We start from the raw sequence: 23,409 nt of genomic DNA, 5'->3' as shown, positions 1-23,409 counted from the left end.
TTATTATTAAATTATATTATTTGACCAACCATCATTGATGGAAGAAATAAATTTTGGCGGGTGGTTAATATTATTATTATTATTATTATTACTTTTATATTATTACTATATTGTTTTTCAAGAAGGTTGGATATATCCACAACTTTTTGTTTTGATATTCAGGTTGATTTCTTGTTTGTTTGTTTGTTGTTGAGAGGTTATAATTTATATTTAACAGGTAGAGATTTTAAAATATTTAAAAGATTAGAAACTCCAAACAAATATCCTCCATCAACTGGAAAGAAAGAATTTGATTTATATATTGGAACTGGAGAGTCTACACTATCATTGTCGTTGATATTTGATTCAACCATTTGATCGCTATTGTTGTTGTTGTCATTTCGAGCACGGTTTACTTCATCTCCTTCCTCTTCCTCTTCGCTATCAGTGTCATCTGGTGGTGAATAGTTTGATAATTGTGATCCATAGGGTTGAATGTGTTTGGGATAAGGAGTGGCATGTGCAAAATCAATTAATTTTAATTCGCATTTGTTTGTATCTTGAACATTTGGATCACCTTCATAAATAATTAAAAGTGATGTTGATCTAAATCTAAAATCGGGCTAAATTCAAAGAAAGGAAATTAATAAAGAGTTTAACTTTTTCTTCTTCTTCTTCTTGTTCTTTTTGTTCTTCTTACATTATTTTCAAAATAATCTTTAAATGATATTAATTTTTGGATGACACATTGAAGTGATTCTAATTTCAATTGATCATTTTGACTAAAGAAATCAAATAATCTAGTCTCTATCGTCGATGTATTTAAATATCTTCCTTGTTCTTTGGTTGTTTTTTCCGTTTCTTTTTTTGAATAATTATATTTCTAAAATAATTAATATTTAATTAATTAATAATTCCAACCAGAGTTATTTATATTTATATTTATATATATGTATATTTAATATTTAATATTTACCTGATAACCACATAAACAAAAACCAAGTAATGGAGTAGTAATATATTTTGATTTTAACCAAGACTTTTTTTGAGGACACATTTGAGTATGTTGTTTGAGAATATTGATCATTTCATAGTTGGAGATGGTGGTTGACATGTCTGTCATTTCTTTGGGAATGAGGGCGTTGAGATCCACGTCGTGATGGGTAAGTCCAAGTTTAATGTCAATGATACAAGGTTTACTAAATCCATGTGTCAAATCTTGTATTATTATATAGTCCTTGTCGTTGGTAGTATGTTGTCCATAGTATTTGGGTATGAGTTGTATCAATGGTGATTTTGGTGATTTGTTCTGCAACATCTCATAGAATTCCTTTTCTCTTTTGGTTGCTTCCTTGAACACTTTACCCTTTTCATCTTGTGACTTTACAAATGGTGTTGATCCAGCAACACAATGAAACTTGTGATAATCATTTTGTAGTTGCGGCGATGATACTCCATTCATTGTATCTTTATTATTACTACTATTATTACTACTACTACTACTACTATTCATATTATTACTATTATTATTATTTTGATAACTTGAATGATGATGATGATTGGAAGTGGATGATGATGATAAAGATGGAGAAGAATTTACTACTACTAAACTAGACATAAATAATAAATAGGAGATACAAAGAGTTAGATAGATAATAAATAATAATTAATGAAATGGATGGATGGATGAATGAACCAATGTGAATAGAGAAAGAGAGAGAGAGAGTTTAAATATTATTAATATGCGAAAGAATAAGAGAAAGAGGAGTATGATGATAGATAGGTTGGTAAGGAGGGTATGGTAGAATGGGAGACGACGACGATATACCTAAAGGGTAGGAGTACGCGAGAAAGAGAGAGAGAGGAAGAGAGGTGGGGGTTATGTTAAGGGAGAAAGAATAGAAAAATAATGAATGAATAATAAACTAGTCTGGGTGTTTATTTCAATTTTAAATTATTTGTTGTATTCAAATATTATTATTATTATTAGGGGAGCTATAATCAAAGCAAATATGAGAGAGAAAGAAAGAGAGAGAAAGTTTGTTTAGTTAGTTGTTAGATTTAACTAAATTCCTACCTTCTTGATTGATTAATGATTATTGATGGTTAATAGTACTATGTCATCAAATATATATATATTTATATGTATTTGTATCTGTATAGGTGTAAAAACAATAATAACAATAAAGGTGTGAGGTGCGAGAGAGAGAGAGAGAGTGTGTGGGGTATTAGTAAAACTAACCCTCACAACAAAAATATATTAAATGATTGCATTGTACAACCAGCGCACTCTTTCAGAGTATTTTTAGCTTGTAGGAAAAGTTTTATCACCATTCTCGAACCCTCTAAAGGTCAAACATGATGAAGATGATGATGTCCATCATCACATAAACTCAAAAAAAATCTTCTAGTTTTTCTTTCTTCAATTTTGAAAAGACGCTTAGGCTCTCCTCATTCAAGTATCATATTATATTAATACTTAACTTACTCTCTCGTTCCAATCAGATGATCATAATGCAGGGTGTCATATGACTAACCGAGTGAACTTGCTTGGGTGTGTGTCATTGCCAAAAAAAAAACTAATTGGGGACCCGATATTATATTAATTTAATTAAATTTGGAGGGACGGACTTTGGTCGGAACGGGAGCAGCCCTTTCACATTTTTTTTGTATTTATTTGTTTGATATCTTTATTATTATTACATTATTTTACAAATTGATTTTGTTGAATTGTCCTTTTGTTGGGATGATGATGCGTTAAAATCCCAAATTTTAATGGTATGATCGTTTGATCCAGATATAATTTTGGATTCGTCGACGTGGAGACACCTGATCATACTTTGGTGACCTTTAAGGTGCGTAGAGTTGATTGGTGTTGATGAAGATGATGTGGATGTAGTTTGGGGTTGAGTTCCAAATACACTTTGTTGTTGATTAAATAAAGTATTCCAAACAATAATATCTGAATCTAAAGATGCACTGACAATATGGTGGGTGTCTAGATGTAGTTGTGTAATAGACTCTTGATGTGTTTTTAAAGTTTGTTGTAATTCTCCAGTTGCTAGATTGTACATTCTAATGGTCTTATCCATCGATCCAGTAATAATAGAGTTAATCCTTGGTTCAAATTTTAAACAATAAATTTTAGAGTCTTGATGAACAGGTGTTGAGATTGGTTGATTATGATGATGATTTCTAATATCCCAAACTTTAAGACTATCACCACCACTAACAATATAATTATCTCTAACTTCGAAACAATTGATACTAGAGTGTCCAGAGAATGTTTGGATTACCTGACCCGTTGAGATATCCAACATGTACAGATCCTTGGGTCCAGCCGTCACAATATGATGTTTGTTTTGTTGATTCCATTCTATATTGACAACTGCACCAACACTAATTGGTAATGGAATCGTTGAAAGATGTGTCATCCATGGTGTATATGTATCGGTCGAGGTTGATGATTCCTCTCCATCTCTAGTCTGTCGACTTGGAACATCCCAAATTTTAATACATTTGTCTTTTGAGCCACTTGCAAATAATCGAGAGTTGTGATTACCCTTTAGAGCACTGACAAACCCGTAATGAACCTTTTCAGAGTGTGGAACTTGTCCAGTCTCTAGATCAAGTATTTTAAGGAACCCATCTTTTGTACCATAAATCACTCTCTTGTTTGAATTGTCAACTTGCATTTGTTCAGCTGTTCCTTTTATACTATATTTACATTCAATTACATTATTATTATTATTATTACCATTACCATTTTGTTGGTGTTTAATAATATTATTATAATCCCAAACTCTAAATAAATAAATAAATTAAAAATCTATATATCTAATATATAATACTCATATCAATAGACATACTTTATAGTATTATCATAAGAACTTGAAATAATATAATCACCATTAAATATTAAAGTAGAGATTGGTTCAGAATGACCTTTAAGTGTTGTACATTTGAACTTTCCATTTTTCCAATTGTCCAATGTCGATGACCTCAACTTTAATATTTGTTTAAAGTCTACTTGGATATTGGTCTATATATATATATACGTACGAGGTGTTATGTCAAAAAGGAGGAGGAAGAAGAGGACGGTTAGGGATTAGTTAATTTAATTTGATGGTTGTGAATGCTTATATAGGCATACCTTGAAAATGGGGGTACTTCTATTCAAGGATTGTCGCATGTACAGCACCTTCCATATATCATTGTTGTTGAATACATGTTTCAAAAAGAATTTACTTGTTACACATATTCTTCCTATTTTAATTTAATTTAATACATAAAAGTTTGATTTGATTTGTTAATTAATTAATTAAACCACCTTCGCTTCACTTTACTTCATTCAAACACCACAACACAACCAACACATACCAAGATCATCTTGATCTAATAATGAAAAGATAGTTACTAACAGTTCAGAGGGTAACGAATTGAATGAATGATTGTTATTGATGTTGTTACAATCCACCTCTTGATGTTCAATTGTTGAGGAGGAGGAAGATGAAGAAGAAGAGGAAGAGGATATGATTCCAAAGTTGGTATCTTTCTTGTTGTTCTTTTTCATCTTGATGATATCTTATTATTAATAAAGATCTTTTGACGATGATGACACTATTATTTCTACTTGTTGTACATATGTATGTATGATATAGACGATTAGTGATAGTCTACTCCGATTCGATTCAAACCCCCATCCCAAACAGTTTTAAAACAAAAATTAAAATTAAATCTTGGTGGTTGGTATGTTAGAACAAGTTTGAAAACAGATCAGAGAATTTTAATCAAACAAGATTTTACTTGAAAGTCAACTTATAATATACCCATCATTCATCCAACACCTACTACACCATGTTACACTGACTTGACTACAACCTACAACAACGCTAGATAGCACTGCTAATGAACGAATCATAACACCAACAATCTTGCACCTCCCCCGCCCATCACGATTCGATATTATATTACACCACATGATCATCAACTTTCTTATACTGGAGGATCAAATGAATTGAAACGACACTTGAACGGCTGCCTGCTTGCGGTGTCGCTGACGACTTGTGTCTGACCGACCGACCGACCGACCGACCAATAGATAAAAAGACATTACATCAATCGACCCAGCAAGTTGTTCAAACATCATCATCATCATCATCATCACAATGTAAATTAAACATCCTCCCTCTATGTGGTTGTTTGTGTGCACAAACTACACAACTTGGTCATTTATTTGATTCCTTTCCAAATGTATACTAGAAACAAACAACAAACAATCGATCATCCACCACCACCACCACCATCTACAAAACATCTTTCTATCTAACTATCTTTCTATCTAACTATCTGGAATATCTATAACCTCTTCCACTTGCTCCACCTCTTCCACCTTTTGGTCGATATTGACAATCACAAACTATCTGTTTGTACCATTTTTATTTCTAAACAACATCTACTGTTTTACTTTTTTAAATATTTATTTATTTATATTATGGTTTGGATCACAATTATTATTTTATAACAACTAATCAAAATCAAACAAAATCAATCACTATTAGTTATCTATTTATTTCAACCAATTAAGCAATCAAATCAAATCAAACCAAATCAAACTAAACTATCATAATTGGGAATTGTAACAATTCCCCAAACAAGAACATCTGACTTGACAATCAAGAGAAGAAGGTAAGATTTAAATATTTATTTATTTATTTATTTCCATTTCCATTGCCAATGGAAATTTGTCAAAGATCATTTTAAATAGTGAAATCAATCAATCAATCAATCAATCAATCTTTGATCGTCGATGGTAATCTATTCTATTCCAATTGTCGACCAACAACAAAATTAGATTGATAGATAGATAGATAGATATTTCCCATGGATCATCCATCATAGTTCAAAAAAAAAGTGGTGGGTGGGTTATAGTATGTGTGTGTTTTAAAACAATCATAATTTATGACATTACACCCCCCACCACAAACAACTCACTCATCATTGATCTTTACAACACTATCCAGTTTCAACAACATCATACAATACAATGCAAACAGCAGTTGGGTGGTGTCAATTATTAATATTCATTGACAATAACAACACTACACCAGGCGAGGGTGTCTATCATTCAGTCAGTTCTTGTTTTGTTGTTTATGTTGTTATTGTTGTTGGATGTTTATTGTTGTTCACAAATAATAATAATAATCTTGCACGATCTTTTGGTTGACAGCTTTGGCAGCGATCCACCTCCATTTTTGTGGTTATTGGTATTGCCAAGTTGCCTTTTTTAACCAACTATCCACCATCCGCCGTCATAATATATATATATATACTACCCATCCAACCTGTTGTTGGTTGGTTAAATAATAACATCAACAACAACAACAACAACAACAAGAGACTAGACTAGACCAGACTCTTTCTCTTTCTCTCTCTTTTATTTATTTGTAATATTATTTAAATATTAATATTAATTTTTTATCCGTATCATTGATTTTGATATCAAATATTAATAGCATATTGATATCTTGTTGTTTGTGTTATATAAAATTATAATATGTACGTATACATTATATCATCAAATTTATATTCATTCATTCATTCTTTCTACACCATCCCTACATTATCAAGGATAATCGAGATTTTATAACCAACCATCATTTCCATCTTTTATTTTATTCAATTCACTGTTTCGTTTGATCCCATTTCTTTATTCTCTTAATTGGTCGTCACATGTAGTTATATTTTATATAAATAAATGGGGGAGGTTTATCATTATTGGTGATCACCCCTACCGGTACACGCATATACGCTCGAGTGATTTATCCATTCCATTATTCGTTTTTGGGTTGATCAAAACAAACAACCCTAACCCCACCCACACTCCATCTACATACACTCTGCAGATGATGTCAAATAATCTTAAACTCCTCAATCAACCTCAACCCCCCCTCTCTAATACCAATGAATGGGTACCCGACCGACTGACCGACCGACTGACTGGTCATCCATCGTCGTCGGCCCCATTACACACAATATTAGCATTGTTGTTTTCCCTCAGTTTTGGGGTGTTCTATTTTTTTCTCCCCCTTTTTACCCACCTCACTCCCACGCGTTGGGACAAACGGATTGATTGATTGATTATATATGGGTTCGAAACAAGTTGTGGTGATGGTTGATATTCATCATCATCATCATCATCAGCGATATATCATAACGATAATATAGAATGAAAGAATGAATGAATCTTGGTTGATTCACATTATTGTTGGTTAGTTGAACTCTCTTTTTTCAATCACTCCTTTACTTTTCTTCTTCTTCTTTCTCCTCATCATTCATTCTTATTGAATCAATTCAATTATTATTGATCAGATAGTTTGACAACAAATAGAAAGGTAGATAGATAGACACAAAGAGATAAACAAACAGATAGGTAGATAGTTTAAAAAGAGGAAAAAGGAATAATACTACAACCAAAAACAAATAATATCTCAAATCAATTAATCAACCAACCAACCAACCAACCGGTCACCCATCCCATCAATCTCAACTGGAAAAATACGTATTTTTCTTTTTCCACCACCTTTTTTGTCCGTCCATTATATATATATATAATTAATTAATATTTGTCCACTCGTCCATCCGTCCGTTTATTCATTCAATTAAGCTAATAATAATAATCGGCGATCAAAAAAATATTTATATAAGCGATCAATCTTTAAATATCTTTTAAAATATTTTGACTCACCCACTCCATCCATAATACTTTTGTATACGCCACCTAATATTAGGTGTAATGATATTTAAACACACACACACAGTTGTTGTATTTAACTGGAATGGAATCTATTACCACTTCCAACAACAACAACCATAAATAACAACAATATTAAAAAAAAAAGAAAAAGTATGTAACTTTTTTTGTTTGTTTATATAAATAGCCATGACTGGCAGACTGCTGGTGATGACAGGATTGACACTCATTAAACACAGTTTTGGTTGGTTGCGGTTTCCTTGATTCATTCTGTCAAAGAAATGAATGAGAGTGTGTTTGTTTGAGTGTGTCGTCCATCCACAATCCTCCTTTTTGTTTCACAATCATGATTGTGTTTCAACCAACCATAGTAGTAAACAACCAATCTTTTATTTGTTTGTTTTAATATTTATCAAAAAAACTGTACAACATACAGTATTCTAACTTTTTTTAAAATACATACATTTTTTTTTGCCGGGAGAAATTGTGGATCTGTTGGTTCATAAATCGTGATTCCTTCCTCCTTCTTCCTTCTTCCTTCCTCCTCTTCAACATACATCTATTGGGAATTTGTACAACAACAACAATATTCTTGTTCAAGTTATAACTTATCAAAAAAAAAAAAAATAAGTTGGAAATTTGTCTTTTTGTTTTTTTTCTTTCTAATATGTTCATCAACTCAAAATAATAATAATAATAATCATCCAAATATTTAAAACTATTTCCTATTTATTTATTTATTTAATTTATTTATTTAATTTATTTAATTAATTTTTTTTTTTTTTTTTTAGAAATATGAATAATTCAAAATCAACAACAATATTATCACATACAGTATTGGCAAATATCATATCAAAGATATGTGAAGATGATCCAGTCGTTTATAATTTGATTCGATTGGCATTGATATCGAAAAAGTGGGCGTCGACATTGGTGCCGCAACACTTTTATTTGATCCGAAGCTCCAACTTTGACCAGCTGATCCGGTTGGCCGCCAAGCCGCTCTTTAACCACGCGGGCGCACGGGAATGTAAATTTGTGGAGATCCAGCTGCAGCGGCCGACAAACAAGGCGGGCAGCCAGCAGGCGACGCCGTACGTGTCGCTCAACACCAAGCTGCACCAGTTTCTGCAGCACTGTCCGAGCACGCGGTCCATATCGTTTTACAGCTACAGCTTGGAGAATGAGAGTAGCTTTGGACACGCACTGGCCGAGACACTCAAGAATGGCGGGTTGCAGCAGCTGACGCGTCTCGAGTTGATGAACATGGACTTGGTGTCGCACGGGTCGTCGGCATTTATCGCCAGTCTCAAGGCCAACACGACCCTGACAGAGCTCAACCTGAGTCGCAACTTTTTAAAGGAGCGTGATGGTTTGTTGCTGGGCGAGATTATCAAACACAACAACACGCTCAACAAGGTGGACCTTAGCTTCAACGAGTTCCGTATATCCGGTCTCAAGAGCATCATCGAGGCGTTGCAGTACAACCACGCAGTCACGGATATTAATTTGGAGGCTGTGTGTCGCTTGGACTGCATGATTACGGGCCTGACGCTGTCATCGCCGCCGCTGACCCCCAACTCGGCGACCAACATCTCCAACTCGTTTACGCAGATCTCGATCAACTCGCCGGTGCAGAGCAGCAATATCATGCTGACGATCAACGGGCCCAGCAGCTTTGGCGGGGGTAGTTTGGGCGGCTTTGGAAACAGCCCGGGCAGCTTCATGTCGGGCACGCCACCCATGCAGTACAACAGCAGCAACAACCTGATGGGTGGCGACAACTGGGTGCCATCGTCGCCGTCGTCCATCTCGATGAATACCAAGCTCATCGAGGGCATCATCCAACTCAAACACAACCGCAATCTCAAGAGCCTCAACCTCAGCCACAACACGTTTGGCAAGCAGTTCAACCATGCGCTGGGCGACCTCATTGCGCAGAACCGCTCCGTCACGAATTTGCACCTCAACTACCTCAAACTGGACGACGAGTGCGGCGCCAAGGTTGGACGCGCACTCTGCGCCAACCAGACCCTTCGGTCACTATCCATGATCTACAACCAGCTGGGTCGCGAGAGTGGTTTTGAGATTGCCTACAACATGTCGCTCAACACGTCCATCACCCATCTCTTCCTTTCCAACAACTTGTTCAACGAAGATATTGGTGCGGGGTTGTCGGGCATGCTGCGTGCCAACCGCGTGCTCACCACACTCGACCTCTCGGACAACAACATTGGCTCCAACGGCGCCAAAAGCATCGTCGACGGTCTCAAGCACAACCGCACACTCACCAAGTTCTCGTTTCGCAACAATAAGATTGGCGATAATGCCGGCTCCTACTTTGCGTCGCTCTTCAAGGACAACAAGACACTCACTTATCTCGACCTCTCCCAGAACCTCTTTCAAACCAATGCCGGCATTCTCATGGCCATCAGTCTCGACTCGAACCACTCGCTCCGCCATCTCCACCTCTCTTCCAACCTCATGCTCGAGGTGTCCAACAACAGCGAGGCCAACATCAAACGTTGCACTCAAAGCCTTCTCAACATATTCACTAAAAACAAAACACTCCTAACTCTTGAACTCGAAGGAAACGCTTTGCCCGAGCATCACATCAAAGAAATCCGTCAATCTCTTCAAAAGAATTATTCTTATCTTGTCCATAATCCTCAACAACACAGTACAACCATTAAAAAGAAGAAAAAAGGTTTATTTAATATTTTAAATCTTTCAAAAGAAAAGATTGAAATTAATTAAGGTAAATCAAATTAATCAAATTAATTATGATCTTTCCATAAACAAAAAATCATCACATTTAATAAAACATATACTACTATCTTATTTATTTTGAAAACAAAGGCAAAAATTTATTTAATGAAAATATGATCTATATTTACAATACATTTAAATCAAAGTTGTTTGTTCACTAGTATTATTATTATTATTGATTGGTGGAATGATTGCACCTTCATACAAAGTATCAAGTAATCTATCAAAATCGATTAGATTCATAACTTGGCATTCAGCAACTTTTAATGCATTCGATAGCTTTGTAGCTGAGGATATATAAGCTGCTCTAAGGAGAGAATCTTTTTGGAGTTTGGAGTCTGCAATGATTCTCGCCAAGAGATGAGGGTGTGCCATTGCATTGGACATCTTTTGGAGTCTTTCTTTTCGCTTTTCATCTTGGAACGCTCTAGCTTCAGCAAGTCTAGCTTTCTGTGCAATGATGGCAGGATGTTCAAATCTTTGTTCTGGGTGGATTGGTGGAAGTAAACTATTGATCTTTTCGAGCCATGTATCTCTTTGATGAGCATTGCAAAAGAAAAAGTAGTATGCAATCTCTTTCTTCTCACAACATAGATTGGTGTCTCCTGGCTGACAATTGTTTGGATCGACATGCAATTGGATTCCATAAGTTTTGTTTACTCTCTTGTCAGCTCTTTCAGCGATATGGTGTTCATTGTTGCGACAAAATTTCCGATATGAACCAGGATGAGCAACGTTTAACTTGTAGGTCTGTGGTTCAGCTCTTTTGGCAAAGCACCAAGAACCAAGGGCTACCTGTCCTTTTGAACCACTGTTCCACTTTAAAATACCATTATCAAGCTCCAAAGTACGTTCATTGTAAACGGGATCATTACCAAAAAATGATAAATCGTATCCTAGTTTAACAGTCAATCCTTTATGTTTAATCGATTTATTTCCCAATCGAGGAAATTCTTCAAATTCGGTTGTTGGTTTTGGAATAGAGACTTCTTCTGGCTGTGGAGTAGATTCTGTATAATCAAGTTCACCACTTTCTTCACCAACATAATCTTCCTCTTTTTGTTCTACATCCTCCTCTTGTTGTTGTTGAGGTCTTCTTAAAAGACTATAATTATCTGTTGGTTGTTTAATTGTTGATTCTTTTCGTTGTTGTCGTTGTTGTATTGGTTTCTTTAAAAAATCATTGTTGTTATTATTGGTTGAAGGGGTGGTGGTGGTTCCATCTGGAAGCCATTCATATGAGCCTTCAGGGGAACGATATTGAGTTCGTCCATGACATCCAACAGTGTATGCAGGGAGAGAGTTCACATAACCAGTTTTCCCTTTTGGACCATTTACTCTGATCTCGTTCAAGTCTCGGACGATGGTCGTTCCATCAGACAGGGTAACAATCTTTGAAGGTCCTTCAAACTTTGGTGGAAGAGGAAGAACAACTTGGGCTCCACCAGCGATAGTCACATTACTTCTAGGATTTAATATAATCTTGGTATTGGGATTGAAATAAATTGTTGTCATATTAAAGTGTTAAAACAAATAATATGATCTTAAGAAAAAAGAAAAGTGATCCGATCACCGAAGTTTTATATCCCTACCCCAATATCATCTACCAGGGCAACGACGAAGGGAATGAAATACTGGTCGGCCCTTCAATTTCTTTTAATAGATCACCCAATTAAAATTTGATTTGATTTTTCCCTTCTTGGGTTTGCAGGCTTTTTGGTCTTGCAAAAAAAGCACAGGCAGTTATTCACGTCTTTTTGAGTTCATTTAATTTCTTATTATTTTAATATATAATCAAAATAAAGGTGGAAGAGTGATTATTATTTGTACTTTTTAAAAATACTATGTCAAGTTTATAATTACTAATTCAAATTAGCAGGAGAGTCTGAATTATTATTATTATTATTGTTGTTTGCCTTTTGTTGTTCTTCTTCCTTTTTAGCATTATTAATTTGAATTGTTTCCTTTCTTTTAATCTCTTTGAATTTATGAGCATTTCTTAATTCATTGATTTGGTCTTCTGGAATATCGAAATCTTGGAATGTAACTTGAATCAATTCGTCAATGTCATATGTTTTGTTTCTTAACATTTCAACAATAACTTCAGAATCTCTTTCTTCCAATATCTTTTGTTTGTTAATCTACAAAAAATAAAAATAAATAAATGAATATAATCATATTAATATTTAGTATATATTGAAATGATTATTAATATATTAAATTTTTTACCTTTAAAATTGCTAAACCAGTTTGAAATAATACAGTAGTACCTTCAAATAAGAAACAATCTACAACTCTAGTAGCGACTGGGAATGGAATATAGGAAACAAACATACACATGAACCATGGGAGTGAGAGGATAGTGACGGGGAGACCGACCTTTTCCAAGTGTTTATATACATCGGGGAGATGGTTTTCGACGAGTTGTGCAAATATCTTTTGGTCAATGATGGAACCAATCATGGCCGATACGTAATAGTCTGGTAGGAATACTTCGCACACACGACATAATACCCAAAAAGCAGCCTCTTCTTGCATGTAGAGCAGCATGATACCGGCCACCACATTCATACTCTGACAATATCCAATCGTTGGATTACGCCACGAATAGGCAGTCAACACACGTCGCAGCGCATCGACACCTCCTTCATGTTTGAAATAGGGGTGGTGTGCAAAAGTACGACGCACGTCCTTTTCAATCTCTTCGACTGCCAAACTTGTCCTTCCAGCATTATCACGAAGCAGTCCGTCATAGTATCCCTTTTCTCTTTCCCACATGTAGCCAGCACCCGAGCAAAACGCCCAAATGTGTCCTCTGTAGGGATCGGGTACGCCAATATGGATGAGATGACGCAGACTGCGAGTGATTGACATGGACGTGTCGCTGCCATGCTTGCCAAAGTAACTCTCCCATTTCTCTAGTTTGTATTTAAGTTCCTCTGGTTTTTCGTGTTTTAATCCTGGTTCTTGAGAGAACCATCCGACACCGATCGATTCTATTTGCAAAGCCTGTGGTCGTAGCACTGGCGAATGATTGGGTGACGATGGTGGGATGACGAGTGGTACCGGCGAAGAGGGTGCCTGTTGCCAATACCTGCGCATCGTTTGCAATGCCTCTTCGCAGTGGATCAGTCGAATGTTGATCTCGCGACCCTGTACCGTTACAATTTGAATGGTATCGGTAAACACTGAAAAGCCAAGGAATGGACGCGTCTTTTTAATCGATGCAATCTTGGAGATGGGAATGACGGTCGTATACTTTTTAGTCGTGAAGCTCTCTTTATATTTTATACAGAAAAAGTTGGCAGACAGGTAGAGGTCGCCAATCAACGTATTCTTTCTAACTATCCAACACACGTGCACCGACAACAAGTCTTCATTCTCTGGCAACTTAAAGAATCGTTGAAAGTTTCTATTCTTTTTTTCAATATCCAATCTTTGTTTGGTTGCCTTTAACACTGGTGACGATTCTCCAGTACTCGTACTAGCTGATAAAGGTGATGGCGACGACATACTATATTCATCAACCTCCAACGATTGATATATTTCATCCATACATAATTTCCATAATTGTTCCAATAAATCATATGCTTGATCTCTCATCAAAAAGTAAAATAAAAACTAAACATAACAAGTAAGTATAACATGTTCTATTTCTTTCTTTTTCTTTTGTATTTCTATTTCTTTTTGTTTGTATTGTTACTTTTTTCTCAGTCTTTTCATCTGGACCAATACAAGCAGTGATTTTAATTGTATTTGGCAATAAACCAAGAGTAGATTCCTTATTGATCGATGTTATTCTTGCAAATGGAAGTATTATATGTTGAACGGGATTGGCTGAATAATAACAAACTGATTGTTGAGTAATAAATGCTTTACCAGTTGTTAAACCATCCCTATATAATGAACATCTAAAATCTAAAATAAATATAATTAATTAATTAATTATACTCTATATATTCTTTATCTCCTTCTCTTTCTCTATTTCTCTATTTCTATTTCTTACAAGTTAATAATTTCTCTTCCATTTGACTGAATTGGAATTTAAATTCTACCAATGATTTCTCATCGTTTTGATCGGCTTCTTCTTCCTCTGATGATGTAGCCATACCAATGATCTTTGAAATGACGTATTGATCTCTAATATCCCAGTCGTGTTCATCGAGACGTGGAAGAATGTCATTCTCGAGGACAACCCAATGAGCTTTGATAAGATCAAGACTCTCAGACACTGCAATGACCTGAGGGTTCTTTGTTTTATATATGATTCTATAGGTAAGAGGATGTGAATCACTAGCATGTACTGCCAGATTAGCTATCTTTCCTAGTAGAGTACCATCGGTTGACTTTGCTCTAAGTATAGAAAAGAATCTATTTTCTAGTACTACTACCCATAGAGGTGAAACAGAGTATTGTGGTTTTGGATTGATCCACATGATGATATGATTATACGTATGTATGTATGTATTTAATTAATATTACTACCACTACTCTATCCTAATATTCTCTTGTTCTCTACTATTACTGCTATTACTATTCTAGAATTAGTTCTATTATTGCTCATAGAATAGTAAAGGTTTAAATGTGTGAAATCATTAATTTAATTTAATTTAATTTTGTTTTTTTAAGGTTACAAGGTTAAAAACTGATGTTATGTTAATCTCAGAGAGGCACGAGTATGAGTTTCCAACCGTCAAACCTACAACAACCTCAAATATATTTATTATATTATTTATATTTATATTTATATTCATATTTTGATATTTAAATGGATAAATGTGAATCACATTAGATTTTGATTGATTTATTAAAGAAAATGAATATTTAAATTTAAATTATTATAAATAGGTGGGAAGCAAAAATGATTGGATTCTTTGTTATTTATAATAGGTTTTGATTATAACTATTCAGTGTCTAAAGGATTAAAATTATTTTTGTAAGAGTATGATTTTTGTTTAAAAAAAAAAGGGAGTAATTTACTTGAATATTGATTCTGTTTGTTATGTTTACACTGTTATCTGTTGTTTTGTTGTTATTGTTGTTGTTGGTCATTATCATCACCATTTTCATAACCATGATTTAAATTGAATTTGGTCAATGTTGAAATATTGGCAATGGATGGGACGGAAGTAGGTGTGGTTTGGGTAGAGGATGGTTGACTAAAACCAAACATTTGATTGGCAAATAGATCGTAGGATGGTGAATAGACACCACTAGTCGTGTTATTGTTGGTTACTGTCGTTGTTGTTGTTGTTGTTGGGTTGACACCGCCAGCAGTCATGGTTGTAGATGTATTGTTGCTGTTGTTGTTGTTATTGTTAATTGGTGTGTTGGTACCAACAGTAGAATGTTGTTGTAGGAAGCTTGTCAAGTTGGTATTTGGCATGAGGTCTCGATAGGATGGAGTTGCTGATGAAGACATCAAAAGGTCACTACTACTGTTGTTGTTGGTATGGTTTGGTGAAGTTGTTGTTGAAACTTTGCCACTTCCAATCACTCCAAATTGATCTCTCCAGAGACTATTGTTGTGATACTGGTGGTGGCTAGGACTAGTGTTGCTTTTCATCACCTGTTGTTGTTGTTGTTGATTATTTGATGAATCTACTGCCAATAAATTGTTCATGTTTGTGAACCATGATGGTTGAATAAGTGTAGAAGTTGAGGTTGAGGTAGGTGAAGTGGTTGTTGTTGTGTTGTTATTGTTATTTGTAGATGGTCTTGGTGAGAATGAGAATGGATTATAAGTGTTGAGTAGTGATGGATTTGACGATGTTGATGATGATGAAGTTGATTGTGGAGGTGGTGATGTACTGATAAATGGATTATAATCAAATTGACCATTATTTGAGAATGGAGAATATGATTGTTGTTGTTGTTGTTGTTGTTGAAGTTGTAATTGTAATTTTTGTTGTTGTTGTTGTTGTTGTTGAAGGTATTGAAGATATACAGAGTTTTGTTGTTGTTGTTGCTGTTGTGAATATGGTAATGGTTGTTGTAAAGTAGGAGTTGAAATAGGTGGTTGTTGAGTAGTTGGTTGAGTGGTTGGTTGAGGAACCTTTGGTACATAAACCACCTTTCCAGTTGTTTGCTTTTGTGGCTTTTCGTACTTTTTCTTTGGTTCTCTCACAGGTTTGGCCGATCCAGGGGGAGGAGGATTGGCAGGGAGAAAAGCAGAAGAGTTGTTGTCCTTGTGATACTTTTTCTTTCCAAAATAAGCAGGGGTGGTAGAAGTAAGCGAGGAGTCTGTTGTCGATGATGATGATGATGAGGCAACAATTGGAATATTTGAACCACTTCCACTACTTGACAAATTCAAGTTTACACCATTATGATTGTGATTGTTAGTCTTATTGGTATTTACATTTTCATCATTTGATTGATCAGATGAAATCTTTAAGGACTGTTGCTGTTGTTGTTGTTGTTGGTGTTTAGTGTTCTTTTTCTTTTGTTGTGGTTTGGAAGAAGCAGAAGACGGTGGTGCAGTAGTTGATGTTACTGTTTGGATAGAAGGGACTACAACTTCTGCCACCTTTTTGTCTGCTTGTACTACCAAAAGGGGCTTATCTTCTTTTTGTTGTTGATGCTTTTGTTTGATTGTTTCAACTACAACAACAGATGTACTAGGTTGTTGATGTTGTTGTTGTTCATTCTTACTCTTGTCATTATTATTTGATACAACATCTTCCAAAGATGTAGAAGAGATGACAATGGTAGTTGTTTTTGTTGTCATTGTGCTGGTAATGGTCGATGCATCGATCTTTTCAACATGATCTTGCTGAACAATGGTGGTTGTTGGCTCATCATCAATTGATCTTGGAGTAAGATCTTCAGTTGGTGTGGTTGGATTGTCAACCCCATCCTCTAAAATCGCTCCAAGATTATCATGTGAAGACATTGATATATCATCCAATGACTCGCTCAATGGACTACGAGCAGCAAGTAATAAATCTTTTTCTTTCTCTTGTTGCTGTTGAATAACAATAGAATCTTCAAATTTATCCTCTTCCAAGACCGTGGTTGTAGTGGTGGTTGTAGTCATCACTTGATGTTGTTGGTGATGATGATGATTATGGTTTAACGATTTACTCGAAGAAGAATTCTTTCGACTACTATTACTATTATCTTCATTGGAAGATTTAATCTTTCGATTGGTCAATCTTTCCTTTTTGTTGACAGTAGTCTTGTTATTATTCTTTTCATTTGAAGATGATGATGATTTATCAGGTGATTTTGGGATGACACTAGCACTGATATGATGATGATGATTATGATTATCACGACTACCACCATGATGATAGGATGAAGTTGGACTATCAACACCACCACCACCACTAGTAAGTAGTTCACGACCACTTGCAGCGGTTAAACTAGCCGTTGTAACACTAGTACTCCAACGAATACGAGTGGCAGTGATACGAGCGACTATTCTTTGTAGCAATGACTTTCTCTTGTGACCGACAGGTTTAATAAACGAGAGGAGGATAAGCATGAAAAAGAGAATAACCATCGATAGGATAAAGATAACCTTTGCAGGGTAATCGTAAAAGAACGATGGTTGAAGATGTGTGCACAGTGGAAGGAACTCGTGTGGAAAGGTTCCAATCAAATTGAATCCAAATGATTCTTGGTTTGTCTTTATCACCAATTCCTTTTTCAACATTGAAGTTGAAAAGTCTGGTTCATAAGATACCTGAATCTTAAACATTTCACCTTCATTTATACTTAGTCCCTTTAATTCATTACAATTTAATACTTTAAATCCAAACCCATTACTGTAAATCAAAAAAATAAAATGTTAATATTTATATCTCTAATCTTGTTATTTTTTTGTTGTTGACTTACCATTTAAAATCATTTATAAAAATATCTTTAATTTCTAAAATTAAATTTCCAGTGTTGACGATGGTAAAGGATTTTGAAACTTCGATACGATTGGTATTTTGTGAATTAACAACCTTTTTAGAGTCAATGAGGATGTCAGAGTTGATATCCACTTCGACATTGTGTCGCTGAAAGATACAGGGACTGAGATGAGTTTTGTTAAGGTCGAGTAGGATAGAGTTGGACATGTGTGTATCAGAGTCAACAACGAGTAGTCTACCTCCGCCTCCATGTCCAGTCAAAAAGATTGGTTGTAAATAGGTGTAGTTGTTTTTAAGGTAGACGATGGCATTGTAGCTGGTATAGTTGAGTGGATGGAACTTGATCGGACCAAACGCAACTGTTGACTTGGGTGCTATAAACATCATGTTTTCAGCTCCCGATCTCTTTAGTGAGAATATCTTGTTGCGACCTGACGACGACGACGATGGTTGTTTGCCGGCTGCCTGTTGTGCTGCCGGCTTGTCAATGTCGTCAAAGTAGATAGAGTGTTGATCCTTTGTCTTTTTCAAGACGAGTGGATGAAAGTGGCTTTGTTGCCGCTTGATAAAGTCAGACGAGTCGTTGTTGATGTTGTCGCCGTCCTTGTCTTCGTCGTCGTCGGTGGATGCCTCGCCGTCCATGCAATTGTTGGTGTTTTCAAGCTTGTCAATTCCGTGCTTGATCTTGTAGTTGGCGACCAGTGACTCGAGGTCCAAGTCAAACAGCTGTGCAAAGATGGGTATGTCGAGCGGGTTGTAAATGTCGACGGTGCGGTAGACGTCAGCGTTGATACGCGCCATGCCAAAGTCGAGCGCGAGCGCCGCCACAAACGCGGCACCGGCCGGCACGTCCGGATCGGGGTATCGCAGCTCGTCAACATTCACATCCTTGCTCGAAAAGAGGTTCGGCTTGGCCAGCGTCGCCGATGTCTTGATGGCGTGGTGCGACACAATGTCCGTGTGGATGGCAACGTTGGCCGGCACGTCGAGCGACCCTCCACGCATACGCCACAGCGTCTCACGCTGGATATACTCGTGTGTCAGCACCTTGACGGTATGCAGGTCGGTCGTGGGCGACGTGGCCAACTCCTGCAACGCACGTGTAAACTCGGGGTCGTCGTCGGCTAGATCAACGGGTGTAAACACCAGATTGGCAAAATGGGTGACTCCCTTGGGCGCCAGCTGGTTTGTCAGCATCACACATGTCACACGCGGGTCGGATATATCGATCGACGTGATATTGACGGCAATATTGTATGTGCTGTTGGCGTACAAACCACGGGTGACGGGTGTGCCGTGCATAGTGAGGTCCGAACCAAAGTCTACCACCTGCGGTGAGATTGACAGCGACCCATTCATCACTCGCCACTTGTACGACAGTGTCATGTTCTCGTACTGTGTCATGATGACCAGATGACGCTCCCCGCGTCCATAACTGCTCCTCGTCAACACGTCCAACCCAAATGTAGCAGTGTGTCCGGGGGGCAACACCACCACTGGCTCAAATGTGATTCGATAGTTGTTCTTTTTGCTGTTTCTCCGTGCCCTCACCATCTTGGGCAGATCGACACACGGATGGTCAAACAATGAATGATCAGCGCCAAAAAAGTCGGCTCCACTATGCACAAACTGTCCACGATCATTGTACACACTCAACAATTGCATTGAAATGTCTGCTGTCAATGTCTTTGATGATAATGAATTTGATGATGGTGTCGAGGAGGAAGATGAAGATGAGGGTCCAGAAGCAGTATCTCTACCAGTTCCACTCTTGTTTATAATCACTACATCTTGTCCAAAAATACCTCTCACTCCATCGGTCTTGATATTGAATCGATTGGTATTGGTTGGTGGTTGGATATGTCCAACACAAGTAATAAACAAATTAAAAGGATTTGAATTTTTCAATTTAAATGTTCTTCTTCTTACTTCATTTCTTGATATTACTCCAAAATCAATCTAAACAAAACAAATAATAATAATAAAATGGTAAATATATATATCTTTCTTTTCTTTTTTTTTTTCTTTTTTCTTTTTTGTTTCTTTCTTACAGATCTTTCTTGAAATGTTGATAATGGTTGAGTTTCAAAATCCAATAAATTGGTAGAGAATGATAAAAGTCGATTATAAGCATGTAAATCGATTTCAAACACACTAATGTTTGTATCTACATAGAGTGAAGCATGTTTACCACCTGGACCCAAGAGTTGACGATCGTTGTATTTGTAGTTGGGATTGATCTCTAATAGGATTGGCTTCCAAGTCTCGTGTGGCTTAACAGAGACACCAAGCGGAGCATCCTTTACCACAAATAGATTATCGCTTACGTGCACCGAATAAATGACCAATGGAACATTGAAATTATTTCGAAGCACAAGACGATTTGTGTATAGACCCGGTGTGGTTTTACTGACGATAGGTCTACTCGCAACATCTTTCAAGGTGGTTGGGGAAAGTCTTGGATATGGCTCATCCTGTGTTTCATCTAGAAAATCCATATCAATATCACCAGAACCAAATGGTATCAATGGAAATAATACATCTTTTGGATTATAAGATAAATCACCATGTGCTACAACTGCTCGGTATGGAATATGTGTATCTTTATATCCATTGATTCTAATCAATATGATTCCACGAAATACTCCTTCCAATTCACTACTATAGAAAAAATGTGCAATTTCTGATGGCTAAAATAGAAAGAAATAGAGAAATAAAGCATTAGTTAGTCAACTTTGTGATCACATTATGTTTTGTTGTTTTGTTGTTATTTGTTTTATGTTTTGTTCTTACAGATTTTGCAAAAGTTGTACTATCATCATGAATAAAGAATTTTAATCTTGGATCTGGATGAAGAGGACGGATTTCAAGAATGTTTATATCTTCTTGTTCTGGATTGTAAAGAAATAAAGATACGGATTTAAAATCACTCTTGCCAGTGATGAAGCCAAAGTCCAAGCTTTCAGGAGAAAGATGAACCGTCTCGCCAATCGATTGAATCTGTAGATAGACGGTAAAGTTGGCAAAATTCGTGTCAATGTGAAGTTCATTGTTAAACATGCCAGTCAAAGATGACCGAAATGACAAATTGATGATTTGGCCTCTTGTAAATGGCTCAATCTCCCAAATGTTATTTTGAGGTGATTCATGTTGCTGTTGTTGTTGTTGTTTTAACTTTTGTGAAGAAGTTGAAGGTATGGAGGAAGTTACACTAGGTGTAGTTGAAGGAGGAAGGGGGGTATCGGAAGAAGTAGTCGAAGATCCTGGTGGTAAAGATAAATAAAATGGTGCACCAGAAGTATAGATATCCTTGATGTACAATGTTTCATTATGTGGATTGTAGATGTAAATGGATCGTGAAAACATCGTGTCTATCAACACTCGATCGCTTATAGGTGAGAGTTGATAAAATGATCCCTTGGCAGTGCCAAACACCTTTATCGATGAAACATATGTCAAGCCACTATCCTGATCGACACTATGTACTTGAACAGTCGTATTATACTCTCCAATATATCTTGGCTTGAATACCACTCTAACTCTATGATTCTCATTATCTTTCAATGTCTATAGATCAAACAAACAAGTTAATACTAACATATACACTATATATTACACTCTATTGTACTTACAAAACTTCTAATGAAATCAGTTTCAAAATGTTGACTTGAAGTTTGAATCGATAGGATTTGAATAGGATGACTCTTTAGGTTGGTAATCACAAATGAATCTTTACTATCTATACACATTTGACTATTTTTGAAATGTAAATCTAATGGAAATATACTAACTGGATTATTATTATTATTATTATTATTATCGTTCATTGACTTTTTAGTTTGTTGTTGTTGTTGTTTATCTACATTATTACTTTTCTTTTTACTATTATTATCATTTAAATCTTTTTCCTTTTTCTGCTTATTACTATTATTATCTTTGTCTTTGTCTTTGTCTTTGTTATCGTGAACGAATTTCTCAATCATGTCTTCATCCAATGTCTCTCCAAATACTATTGTTTCCTCTACTTCCTCATTGACACCATCGACGGCATCATCATGAGCTGATGTTGATGCTGATGCAGATGCTGTAGTGCCAGTAGTAGAGGTCGAAGAAGAAGAAGAAGGTTGTTTACTTGTACTTAAATTGGGTGGCCATGGAAAACCATCGATTCCAGAGAGTTGTGGAGACGGTGTATTTAATTCTTGACTGTATCTAAAATGATGATAGTATCTTCGTTGTTGCTGTATGTTTTGGTTGATGATATGCGTCTGTTGCTGTTGTTCTATATTGACAGCTTCTCGTTTTGTTTGTTGTTGTTGATGTTGTTGTTGTGCACTGTTAACGCTCTCAGAAGCAGTAGGAGGTACACCCGATCCACCTATTACAGTGGATGCAGTTGTCGACGTCTTTTTTGCTGTTGGTGTAGTTTTCTGTATAGCATTGATCCCTACTACAATGAATTGAAATTGAATACAATAATCGTATAAATATAAGATGTACACCTATTTCTTGTTGACTGCTAGTTGTTTGCTTGTCTGCTTTCTTGTTTTGCTTACCGAAACCATCACCCAATAACAATACGAGAATGAAGATATAGAACAACGTGGTTGCAGTTGTCCTCATCCTTGATGTTGATGAAGATTTATGATGATTAGTTGTCACCATGATGATAGTAGTAGTTTTCTTGTTGATGTTCCAATGTCAGTGTAATCATTAAATCAATATATCTATCTATCTATCTCTATTTCTCTATATAAGTCTACTTGATGTTTGTTCTATGCTCTTTCTCACTTTGAAAAAAAAAGAAGAAGAAGAAGAATAAGTACCAATACTCAATTTAATTTATAAGATTGGGTGGGTTGGTTGGTGGTGGAGGGTTTAAATAGAAAAAAAGTGCCTAATGAAGTTGAAGGTTGGCAATGATGATGAAGATGAAGTGTGCAAGAGGAGAGTATGAGTCCTTAAAAAGACACTGAGACATGACAGACATACATAATCCCTCCCTTATCTGAATTAAAGTTTTCGTTTTTTATTCCTTTTTCAAAC

The 23,409-nt window shown here is 35.9% G+C and overlaps 7 protein-coding genes across 7 annotated transcripts; 2 read left to right on the top strand and 5 right to left on the bottom strand.

Moving 5' to 3' along the window:
* Positions 1-6: 6 nt before the first annotated feature.
* On the bottom strand, positions 7-4,960 carry DFA_03967 (uncharacterized protein; the record flags this gene model as incomplete). The annotated part of the gene is made up of 9 exons (XM_004366320.1): positions 7-91; positions 259-602; positions 680-862; positions 956-1,589; positions 2,683-3,783; positions 3,849-4,021; positions 4,208-4,245; positions 4,360-4,563; positions 4,831-4,960. 9 exons carry the CDS (start codon positions 4,958-4,960, stop codon positions 7-9), a joined length of 2,892 nt encoding a protein of 963 aa, XP_004366377.1.
* A 3,057-nt stretch (positions 4,961-8,017) lies between these two features.
* On the top strand, positions 8,018-8,919 carry DFA_03966 (uncharacterized protein; the record flags this gene model as incomplete). Its single annotated transcript, XM_004366319.1, has 3 exons — positions 8,018-8,127; positions 8,524-8,762; positions 8,783-8,919. The coding sequence occupies 3 exons, from the start codon at positions 8,018-8,020 to the stop codon at positions 8,917-8,919; spliced, it is 486 nt and encodes a 161-aa protein (XP_004366376.1).
* A 79-nt stretch (positions 8,920-8,998) lies between these two features.
* Positions 8,999-9,819, top strand: DFA_03965 (uncharacterized protein; the record flags this gene model as incomplete). Its single annotated transcript, XM_004366318.1, has 2 exons — positions 8,999-9,266; positions 9,560-9,819. The coding sequence occupies 2 exons, from the start codon at positions 8,999-9,001 to the stop codon at positions 9,817-9,819; spliced, it is 528 nt and encodes a 175-aa protein (XP_004366375.1).
* Positions 9,820-10,636: 817 nt separating this feature from the next.
* DFA_03964 (uncharacterized protein) lies at positions 10,637-12,016 on the bottom strand (the record flags this gene model as incomplete). Its single annotated transcript, XM_004366317.1, has 1 exon — positions 10,637-12,016. One exon carries the CDS (start codon positions 12,014-12,016, stop codon positions 10,637-10,639), a length of 1,380 nt encoding a protein of 459 aa, XP_004366374.1.
* Positions 12,017-12,363: 347 nt separating this feature from the next.
* Positions 12,364-14,937, bottom strand: DFA_03963 (RabGAP/TBC domain-containing protein; the record flags this gene model as incomplete). The annotated part of the gene is made up of 4 exons (XM_004366316.1): positions 12,364-12,642; positions 12,731-14,122; positions 14,205-14,419; positions 14,508-14,937. The coding sequence occupies 4 exons, from the start codon at positions 14,935-14,937 to the stop codon at positions 12,364-12,366; spliced, it is 2,316 nt and encodes a 771-aa protein (XP_004366373.1).
* Positions 14,938-15,533: 596 nt separating this feature from the next.
* Positions 15,534-19,368, bottom strand: DFA_03962 (uncharacterized protein; the record flags this gene model as incomplete). The annotated part of the gene is made up of 2 exons (XM_004366315.1): positions 15,534-18,273; positions 18,344-19,368. 2 exons carry the CDS (start codon positions 19,366-19,368, stop codon positions 15,534-15,536), a joined length of 3,765 nt encoding a protein of 1,254 aa, XP_004366372.1.
* Positions 19,369-19,492: 124 nt separating this feature from the next.
* Positions 19,493-23,028, bottom strand: DFA_03961 (uncharacterized protein; the record flags this gene model as incomplete). Its single annotated transcript, XM_004366314.1, has 6 exons — positions 19,493-19,859; positions 19,949-20,322; positions 20,415-21,053; positions 21,157-21,930; positions 21,996-22,813; positions 22,866-23,028. The coding sequence occupies 6 exons, from the start codon at positions 23,026-23,028 to the stop codon at positions 19,493-19,495; spliced, it is 3,135 nt and encodes a 1,044-aa protein (XP_004366371.1).
* Between the last annotated feature and the right edge of the window lie 381 nt (positions 23,029-23,409).

Source organism: Cavenderia fasciculata, assembly GCF_000203815.1.
Source record: "Cavenderia fasciculata unplaced genomic scaffold Scf_Dfasci-G-b-285a01.f1-5, whole genome shotgun sequence".
NCBI lineage: Eukaryota > Evosea > Eumycetozoa > Acytosteliales > Cavenderiaceae > Cavenderia > Cavenderia fasciculata.
This window is presented reverse-complemented; position numbering and strand designations above follow the sequence as displayed.